The sequence below is a fragment of the Hylobates moloch genome, unplaced genomic scaffold (assembly GCF_009828535.3).
Source record: "Hylobates moloch isolate HMO894 unplaced genomic scaffold, HMol_V3 SCAFFOLD_7, whole genome shotgun sequence".
Lineage (NCBI taxonomy): Eukaryota > Metazoa > Chordata > Mammalia > Primates > Hylobatidae > Hylobates > Hylobates moloch.
The window spans coordinates 120,210,357-120,221,331 of record NW_026652282.1 but is presented as its reverse complement, the minus strand read 5'-3'; the positions used below and the strand labels follow the sequence as shown (position 1 = coordinate 120,221,331).

At 39.1% G+C, this 10,975-nt stretch overlaps 1 protein-coding gene across 1 annotated transcript; it reads right to left on the bottom strand.

The window, feature by feature from the left end:
- Nucleotides 1–426: 426 nt before the first annotated feature.
- On the bottom strand, nt 427–1,216 carry LOC116811420 (uncharacterized). The gene is made up of 2 exons (XM_032756461.2): nt 1,012–1,216; nt 427–824 (listed from the first exon to the last, which is right to left on the bottom strand). The coding sequence occupies exons 1-2, from the start codon at nt 1,153–1,155 to the stop codon at nt 483–485; spliced, it is 486 nt and encodes a 161-aa protein (XP_032612352.1). The 5' UTR covers nt 1,156–1,216; the 3' UTR covers nt 427–482.
- Nucleotides 1,217–10,975: the final 9,759 nt, after the last annotated feature.

Below are 10,975 nucleotides of genomic sequence, written 5' to 3'. Positions count from 1 at the left end.
GGTGAGTTTTGGGTCCTCCTGAGGGCCTTTACTTGGTTAACGCATAGTGTGGGGTACAACATACACCACTATGAAACGGGTGACCTGGGGGTGGTTTTACTGTCTTTTTGTGGGTTGTGTTATTGCCACACACATCACACATAAAACCCCCTTCCTAACGGGGTTCTGGGAATTTAGACCTTGATGTTGCTACCCACACCTACCCTAAATACATGTAGAAACTACCAAAGCCCTTTTTCTTCTTGTCTGTGGGGCAAAGGGTTGATTTGTCTTCATTTCTTAGTCCTCACCCACTCCTTATCCCCCGATGGCTAACTGTATACCTGTTGGTCTGGCCCCCGACCATACAGGACCCCGCCTCTCTCCCTCTTAGCAGTTTTTCTTCCTTAACCCCCTCCCCACTACAGACAAACATCCACCTCATCCTTTTACATTGTGCTGATTTTACTGCATTCATCAGCATGGGTGGAACATTATTGGTCTCAGATTTGGCCTTTATGTGATTGGCAATTCCCCAGAGTTGCTGTTGCTAGTTGCACGTTTCTGATCCAGGCTCTGCATTTACTGGCAGCAGAGATGGTTACTTGGGATGGTTTGCTTTTGCCAGCGTCTTCTGGGCTTGCTCTTCTGATTTTTATGTCCTGTTGTCTTTTGTGCTTGCTCTTCTGATTTTTATGTTGTGTCTTATTCTGCTTGTGGTGACACACAAACATTGTTGGTCTCATTGTTATCCTAGGCTTTTTTGAGCAGGAAGGAGGTGATTGAGTTTTTTTTCTGGAATTACTTTGAAGGGGTTTTTTTACCTTTATGATTTTCTTCTCCACCTGGAAGGACAACACAGTGAGCCAGAAGGACATTGGTTTAGGGGAAGAGAAAGAGGTTGTATAGGAAGGGAGCTTTATGAACAAGAGTGCAGGCTGAGGAAGGGGGTTGTGCTAGGCAAGGACAGGATAGGGGTCTGGAGAGAATAGAGGGGGAAGAAGAGAAGGAACAAGGATAGGATCATCTGACCTTGCCATTTTTGTTGGTCTTTTGTCGAGAAGAGTTCTTCTTTTCCTTCTTCTCTTTGGTTGTTGGGATGGGATTTTTCGTGCTTATTATTGGTTGTTTCATATTTTCTTTGGGCTTCACTGGTGTGTGGGTCTCCTTAGCCATATTTAAGCCTCCCAGTGCTCCTGACCTATGCTCTCTACCCCATGCTCCTGACCTCCTTATGTATACCCACCCCTGGGTAATGAGGAGCCCCACCCTTCAGCTTTGTTTGGTCAGAATGGGGCACCCCTATCCAATGGTAGTCATGGGGTGGCTTGGACATCACAAAGCACTGATACCTCTGTGGGGTTGCTGTTGCTGGGGTGGCCAAACTGTGGTTGGAAAAAGGGGATTTTTCCACCCCAAATACTACCCGAAGGTCCATTTCAAAATGACCTGACATCCTCATCATTTCCCCATGTTCAATTCTGGTGGGTCACATAGCAGGGAGAAGGTGTTTCCTTAAAGGCATTCCCTACAGCTACCCCCATTTAGTGGTTCATTCTGTTCTCTCCCACCCTTTACCATGACCTACTATTTTGGATATCTTATCTAAAATCCCTCCAAGGTACAGTGGCCTTATTTAATTCTCAGTCAAAATATGAATCATTCCACTTCCCTCAAACGAATTTCCATTTGTATCTGTTTTGGTACGGTTTGTAAACGAAGACAGGTGTTTTTGGGGTTTTTGTTTTTGGTTTACATTTCTAAATGGTTGAGAAAAAAAGCAAAAGAATACTTTATGATGTAAAAATTATGTGAAATTGAAATTTCAGTGTTCATAAACTTGATTAGAACACAGATACACTAATTTAACTATCAGCTATGGCTGCTTCCACACTACAACAGAGTAGTCGCGACAGAGATTGTATAATCTGCACCACATAAAGTATTTGCTATCTGTCCTTTTAGAAAAAGAGATTGCCAACTCCTCATCTATTCTGTTCCATTGATCTATTTGCCTATCCTTATGCCAAAACCACATTGTCATGATTAATTTCACGTCATGTCAAAATTTTATGCTAAGACATAAAATTAGGTAACACAGCTCATCCAACTTTGCTCTTCTTTTGCAAGATCATTTCAGCTATTCTAGGTCCCTCATACATTCTTTTTTATTATTATTATGCTTTTAAGTTCTAGGGTACAAGTGCACAACGTGCAGGTTTCATACATAGGTATACATGTGCCATGTTGGTTTGCTGCACCCATTAACTGGTCATTTACATTAGGTATTTCTCCTAATGCTATCCCTCCCTTAGCCCCCAACCCCTCATCCAGTGTGTGATGCTCCCCACCCTGTGTCCAAGTGTTCTCATCGTTCAGTTCCCACCTGTGAGTGAGAACATGCGGTGTTTGGTTTTCTGTCCTTGTGATAGTTTGCTCAGAATGATGGTTTCCAGCTTCATCCATGTCCCTGCAAAGGACATGAACTCATCCTTTTTTATGGCTGCATAGTATTCCATGGTGTATATGTGTCACATTCTCTTAATCCAATCTATCATTGATGGACATTTGGGTTGGTTCCAAGTCTTTGCTGTTGTGAATAGTGCCACCTTAAACATTCACGTGCATGTGTGTTTGTAGTAGCGTGATTCATAATCTTTTGGGTATATACCCAGTAATGGATGGCTGGGTCAAATGGTATTTCTATTTCTAGATCTTTGAGGAATCGCCACACTGTCTTCCACAATGGTTGAACTAATTTACACTCCCTACATTCTTAAAAATTTTAGAATCAGCTTTTCTATTAATGTTAAAGCCTGTTATGATTTCATTGTGATGGTGTTGAATTTATAAATCAATATAGGGAGAAATGAAATCTTAACAACTCTGAGACCTTCAATTTGTGAACGTCTGTCTCTTCATTTATTTAGGTGTTTAATGTACATCTGCAATGTTTTGTAATGTTCAATTTGTTTAAAATTGGTATTGTTTCCTCCTTAAGTATTTGGTAGTAGTCATCCATGAAGACATCCATTCCTGAAACTTTCCTTTTGAGAAGCTATTATGTTTTGAATTAACTTTTGTATTTACACTATTCAAAAAGTCAAGTCTAATGTTAGTTTGGCAAATTGTTTTTCAAAGCCTTTTTCCATTTCGTCTAAATTGTCAAATTGGTTGGCATAAAGTTGTACATAATATTCCCTTCATATTTTTGAAATGCATGTAGCATGTGTAGTGATGCAACCTCTATAATTTCTGAAATTGGTAACATGATTTGTGGGTTTTTTTCTTGATTATTCTTAGCTAGGCTTTTATGGATTTTATTCTTTTAAAGACTATCTTCAGCTTTCTTGATTTCTGTCTATCATTTTGGCTTTTTCTATTTCAATTATTTCTGTTCCTTATCTTTACTATTTTATTTTTTCTATTCAACTTAAATGTAATTCGTAGCCCCTTAAGGTGAAATCTTATATTATTCACTTCAAACCATTCTTCTTTTCTAATATAAAAATAAAGCCATAAATTTTCCACTTAGGACTGCTTAAGCTGCATCTCAGAAAATTTGATATATTGTGTTTTCTTACGCAGTTTGATATATCTTTAATTTCACTTCTAATTTCTTTTTAAACCATGAGTGGAGTTTAGAAGAATGTCCCTAATTTCCAAGTATTGGGGATCTTCTAGATATGTTTTTGCTATTGGTTTCTAATTTAATTTCTTTGTGGTCAGAGAACATATTTTATGATTTAAATATTTTAAAATATATAGAAACTCATTTTATGGCCCAGAATTTGGTTTATCTTGGTGTAGGTCAAATTTGTTTGATAGGAGTTTTCAAATACTGTATATCCTTACTAATTTATTTGTCTGCTTCATTTATCAATAATTAATAGAGGAGAGTTTAAATTTACAGCTGTGATTATGGATTTATCTATTTCTCTTTTTAACTTTGTAAAATTTTGCTTCATGTGTTTTGAAGCTCTGTCATTTCTTGCATACTTACCTACTGTTTGCATTGTATATCTCCTCCATCCTAGTACTTTCAACCTAGCTGTGTTTTGTATTTTAAGTGCATTATTTGTTAAGAGCATATAATTGGATATTGATTTTTAAATCAAGTTCATCAACATGTCTTTTGTTGGAGTGTTTAATACATGTATATTTAGTGGGATTATTGACATGGCTGTGTTTAAGTGTACCCACTTTCTTTTTGTTTTCTATTTGGTCTCTCCGTTATTTGTTATATACATATCCTTCTTTCATGTCTTCTTTTGGGTTGAGGTTTTTTTTTTTTGTATTTTATTCTGTTTTCTCTATTGGCTTTTTAATAATGGCTTTTTATGTTATTATGTTTTATTTGTTGTGTGGATTACAATATGCATCCTTATCTTGTGACATTCAACACAGAATTAATGGAAGTTCTAGCCAGATCAATCAGGCAAGAGAAAGAAAGAAAAGGCATCCAAATAGGAAGAGAAGTCAAGCTATCTCTCTACACAGACAATGTGATTCTATATCTAAAAAACCCTAAAGAGTCCACCGAAAGGCTCCTGGAACTGATAAATGACTTCAGTAAAGTTCCAGGATACAAAAATCATTGTAAAAAATCAGTACCATTTCTATACACAAATAATGGTCAAGCTGACAGCCAAATCAAGGAGTAATTCTGTTTACAGTAGCCACAAAAAAATTACTTAGGAATATACCTAACCAAGAAGATGAAAGAGCTCTACAAGGAGAACTACAAAACACTGCTGAAAGAAGTTATAGATGACACAAACAAATGGAAAAACATTCTTTGCTCATGAATTGGAAGAATCAATGTCATTCAAATGGACATACTGCCCAAAGCAATCTACAGATTTGGTGTTATTCCCGTGAAATGACCAACATCATTTTTCACAGAATTGGAAAGAAACTATTCTAAAATTCATAAGGAATCAAAAAGAGCCAGAATAGCCAAAGGACTTCTAGGCAAAAAGAACAAAGCTGGAGGCATCACACTGCCTGACTTCAAACTATACTACAAAGCTACAGTGACCAAAACAGCATGATACTGGTACAAAAACACACATAAACCAATGGAACAGAATAGAGAGCTGAGAAATAAATCTACACACCAACAGCCATCTGATCTTTGACAAAGTCAATAAAAGTAAACAGTGAGGAAATGGCAGTATTCAATAAATGGTGCTGGGATAGCTGGCTAGACATATGCAGAAGAATAAAACTGGACCCCTATCTTTCACCATATACAAAAAGTAGTAACTCAAGGTGGATTAAAGATTTAAATGTAAGACTTCAAACTTTAAGAATCCTAGAAGAAAACCTAGGAAACACAACTCTGGACATCAGCCTTGGGAAAGAATTTATAGCTAGATCCTCAAAAGCAATTGTGACAACAACAAAAATTGAAGTGAGTCACGCCTCTGTCACCCTGGAATAACCACATTGGTGCTTTCTCTGAGGCTTCTCCATCTCATTGTCGTGAGGCTACTGGGAACAAGGCTTTATCAGGGTTTATGAGAGCAAAGTACACCTGTGATCAAGATGGCCAACTAGACACAGCCAGGAGGAACATCTGCCATTGAGGGATTGGGACATTGGGAAGACTGGTGCACTCCTAGCAGATCTTCAAAGGGAAGGCATTGAGAGTGGTTGTAGGGAAGACACAGATGTCAGGCTGAAGGGGGAGGAAGCTGGGAACCCTGCACAGGGCTACCATGCACCAGGACTCATTCCTAGCCCCCAACAACTCCTGGGGAAGGGGTGAGTTGAAGAAGCAAGGAGCAACCTGCTCTAACCATGGGCCTTTGGAATCCTGGCCAGAGGAGTCCCCATGACCACTGTGGACATTTGAGTTGGCAAAGACAGCTGCTTACAGAAGTGGTCGGGGCAGAGTTCCAGCCAGTGTGGAGCCCAGAGGGTTCCATGCAGGAGAATCTGTAGTGGAGCACAGCCAGGGACACCCATTCCCTTAGGCTCAACTTACTCCTATAGGAGACTTAGCCCTAGAGGAATTGTCATACATGAACTCTGCAGGGTGGTCTTGGCCATGAGATGGGGCTGATCCAACCTGAACACCCCTCAGCCTGCTGGACTCTCCCTGGGTGCTTGCAGTGCAGCCTCAGGTGCCCAAAAGGGGTGTTCCTCTTGGTGGCCTGCATCATAGCTCCTGTGCTGGCAGACCACACCTGACAAGCAGAGAGCTCCAGCAGAGCAGCCTCCACAGATACCTATCAGCCCGCACATGCACTCCTTCCACTGCAGCCTTCCCAGTGGTACCTTGCCTGCAGATACTCACACATGGCCACCTCCCAAATCACTTTGCTGGCATGTGTGTGCACAGGCAGATTTTGCCTCCCCTTTCCCACCAGTACACATGTGCATGTGCATCCTGCCATGGCACTACTGCCAGCATGAATGCACTGTGCCATTCCCATCGAAGTGTTGGAGGGCACAGAGCCCATTAGCCCTACCTGCCACCGGCACCCTGTCCCTGTGTTGATGCTGCTGCTGCCAGAAACTAGGCACAGTGAACAGAGACCTGCCCTGGCTCTGAGCAGCCACCACCACCCATAAACGCACACAAAGAGCTCACACAGTCCTGTGGCCACCAGGGCTCCACCACTATGCTAAAACTTCCACCAGCACAAACATACACAAAGATGCCAGTGGGGGCCCCCTGCTTCCCCACGACATGCTGCCAGTGCTGCTGCTGCAAATGCCCACATGACGGCCAGCATCCTGGCAACTGCTAGCACCCCACTGCAGCTGAAAAGTGGACGCCTTATCATGCTGCTGCTGACACCACTCCTGCCATGGGTGAACAAAGATAAATCATGTTGCCACTGCCCTGCGAAGTGCTTTGGTTGGCACCGCCCACTGGACTGTTGTGACCAGTGGTCTGGGAGCACCTCGGCCCCTCCAGTGCAGCAGGTTCTTAACCTTGAGTGGCCAGAGAACAAAGCCAGGGCTTAATACTAGTCCTCCAGAGTTAGGACATGCAGTCTAGGAGTCCTGAGCTAAGCCTTAGCCCCCTAAAATCTTCCAGAAATGAATCCAGTTGACTGAAAAAAACTTATACCAGAGTCAAACCCCTAAAGTCATGAAATAGCATAAAAGGGAAAAAAAATCCAAAAATAGCAACTTCAAAGATTGAAGGAAAATCAGCCCACAAAGATGAGAAAGAGCAATTGCCAGAAGTGTGACATCTCAAAAAGCCAGTGTCTTCTTTCCTCCAAACGACCACACTAGTTCCCCAGCAATGTTTCTTAAAGAGATGGAAATGACTGAAATGACAGAAATAGCATTCAGAATATTGATAGGAACAATGATCATCAAGATTCAGGGAACATTGAAACCCAATTCAAGAAAGCTAAGAATCACAATAAAATGATACAGGAGCTGACAGACAAAATAGCCAGTATTGAAAAGAACATAACTGACTCATTCAGCTGAAAAACACACTACAAGAATTTCATAATGCAATTGTACATATTAACAGTAGAATGGACCAAGCCAAGGAAAGAATCTTAGAGCTTGAAGACTGGCTTTCTGAAATGACAGTCAGAGAAGAATAAAAAAACAAGAATGAAAAGGAATGAACAAAACCTCTGAGAAATATGGGATTATGTAAACAGACCAAATCTATAACTCAATAGCATCCCTGAAAGAGATAGGCAGAATGGAAGCAACTTGGAAAACTTATTTCAGGTTATCATCCATGAAGAATTCTGCAACATAGTTAGAGAGGACAACATTAAAATTAAGCTAGTACAGAGAACTTTAGCAAGATACTTCACAAGAAGATTATCTCCAGGACATAATTATCAGATTCTCCAAGATCAGAATGAAAGAAAAAAAATGTTAAAGGCAGCTAGAGAGAAAGGTCAGGTCAGCCACAGAGGGAAGCCCATCAGACTCATAGCAGACCTCTCAGCAGAAACCACACAAGCCAGAAAAAATTGGGGGTCTATATTTAATATTCTTATAGAAAATAAATTCCGACAGAGAATTTCATATACGGCCAAACTAAACTTCATAAGCAAATGAGAAATAAGATCCTTTTCGGACAACCAAATGCTGAGGGAATTTGTTACCACCAGACCTGCCTTTTTAGAGCCCCTGAAAGAAGCAATAAATATGGAAAGGAAAGACCATTACCAGCCACTACAAAAACACTTAAGTACACGGCCCACTGACACTGTAAAGCAACCACATGAACAAGTTAGCATTATAACCATCTAACAACATGATGACAGGATCAAATCCACACATACCAATACTAACCTTGAACGTAAAGAGGCTAAATGCTCCAGTTAAAAGTCACAGAGTCACAAGCTAGATAAAGAAGCAAGACCTGATGGTAGGTATGCTGTCTTCAAGAGACCCATCTCATATGCTAGTTTAAAGTCTGTTTTGTCTGAGATTGTGAGCCCTGCTTTTTTCTGGTTTCCATTTGCTTGGTAGATTTCCTCCATCCCTTTACTTTGAGCATGCGGGTGTCCTTGAATGTGAGAGTTTCTATTTCTTCCTGATTTAATCTAGGAGGGTTGTAAATTTCCAGGATTTGTCCACATCCTCTAGATTTTCTAGTTTGTGCACATAAAGGTTTTCATAGTAGCCTCGAATGATCTTTTGTATTTCTGTGGTAACAGTTGTAATACCTCTTGTTTCATTTCTAATTGAGCTTATTGGGATTTTCTCTCTTCTCTTCTTGGTTAATCTCACTAAAGATCTATTAATTTTTTTATCTCGTCAAATCAACTTTTTGTTTTATTTATCTTTTGTATTTTTCTTTTTGTTTAAATTCCATGTAGTTATGCTCTGATCTTTGTGATTTCTTTTCTTCTGCTGGGTTTGGGTTTGGCTTGTTCTTGTTTCTCTAGTTCCTTGAGGTGTGACCTTAGATTGTCTATTTGTGCTCTTTCAGATTTTTCGATGTAGACATTTAATGCTATGAACTTTCCTCTTAGCACTGCTTTTGCTGTATCTCAGGTGTTTTGATAATTTGTGTCATGATTATCATTCAGTTTAATGAAATTTTAAATTTCCATCTTGATTTCATTGTTGATGCAAAGATCATTCAGGAGTAGATTATTTAATTTCCATGTATTTTTATAGTTTTGAGGATTCCTTTTGGAGTTAATTTCCAATTTTATTCCATTGTGGTCTGAGAGGATACTTGACATAATTTCGATGTTCTTAAATTTATTGAGACTTGTTTTGTGATCTACTGTATGGTCTATCTTGGAGAATGTTTTTTATGCTAATGAAAATAATATATTTTCTGCAGTTCTTAGGTAAAATGTTTTCTAAATATCTGTTAAGTCCACTTTTTCTAGTGTATCATTTAAGTCCATTGTTTCTTTACTAATTTTCTGCTTTGATGGCATGTCTAGTACTGTCAGTGGAGTATTGAGTTCCCCCACTATTATTGTGTTGCTGGTAGGCTGTGGAGAAAAGAGAATGCATGTACATTGTTGGTGGGAGTGTAAATTAGTTTAGCTACTGTGGAATTAAGTTTGGAGATTTCTCAGAGAACTTAAAACAGAACTACCATTCAACCCAGCAATTATACTACCAAAAACATATGCACTCAAATGTTTATCACAGCACCATTCACAACAGCAAAGAGATGGAATCAACTTAGGTGCTCAACAATAGTGGATTGGATAAAGCAAATGTGGTACACATATGCCATGGAATACTATACAACCATAAAAAAGAATAAAATCATGTCCTTTGCAGCAACATGGAGGCAGCTGGAGGCCATTATCCTAAGTGAATTAATGCAGGAACAGAAAACCAAATGCCACATGTTCTCACAAGTGGGAGCTAAACACTAGGTACTCATGAACATAAAAATGGCAACAGTAAATACTGAGGACTACTAGAGGGGGAGGGAGAAGGGCAATTGTTGAAAAACTAACTACTGGGTAGTATGCCCTCTACCTGGACGATGGGATCAATCATACTCTAAACCTGAGCATCATGTGATATAGCCATGTAATAAACCTGCACATGTTCCTCCTGAATGTAAAATAAAAGTCAAAGTTATAAAAAACAAATAATACACCATTTATGTATAATAATATTAAAATTATGTCATGATGTTTACACCCTTCCTGCTTTTAGTGCTATCATTGTTTTATGTTTTACTTTTATTTATGATATAACACTTTAAATATGTTGCTGTTATTACATGATTTCAACATTCAATTGCCCTTTAAAAATTTAAAGGAAAATAATGTGTTATATTTTACTACCTATTTAGAATTTCCAGTGCTCTTCATTTATTATCTTATGTCTCAATTTCCATCTTGTTTTATCATTTTCATAGATTTTCCTTAGCATTTCCATAGATTAGATACGCTGGCAACACAATTTGCCTTTATGTTTACAAGATTTTTTACTGGACATAGATTTGTACATTGACAGGTTTTTTGAAATCACTGTATCACCAGCATCTAGCACGATTCCTGATACACGTAGTGAAGTCATTCCTTAAACGCAAGATACATCCTAAAATCAACATGTAAAATGAAAATCATCTGGTCAAATGACTTTGCGTAATGCCTTAGGAAGGTGCGACATTGAAGAATGACATTCTTTTCTCAGAACGTTCAGCACTGCCAGCTTCTCCTCCAGTGTAGGAGCAGATGACTGGGTTGTTCCTTTTGTTTGACCCGCAGATTAAGTAACTGGCTTGCACTCATGGCTGACCACACTACATGCAAAATATGTATTTAAACAAAAGAATGACGTTCAGCAAAGTGAGGTGTTCACGCTATGAGATGAAAGAACAAATTCATGCCTTTCATCTCACACTCAATCCAGGGTATATATTAACTGAATATAATGGTGGGATAATTTGCCTGTACTATTTAAACAATTTTCTCCTAATGTGTGTAGCTGAATTCATGTAAATGAAATATGTCTATGAATGCCAATGTCAAAAAGTTTCTTTGCGTGACTTAATTAATTAATGCTG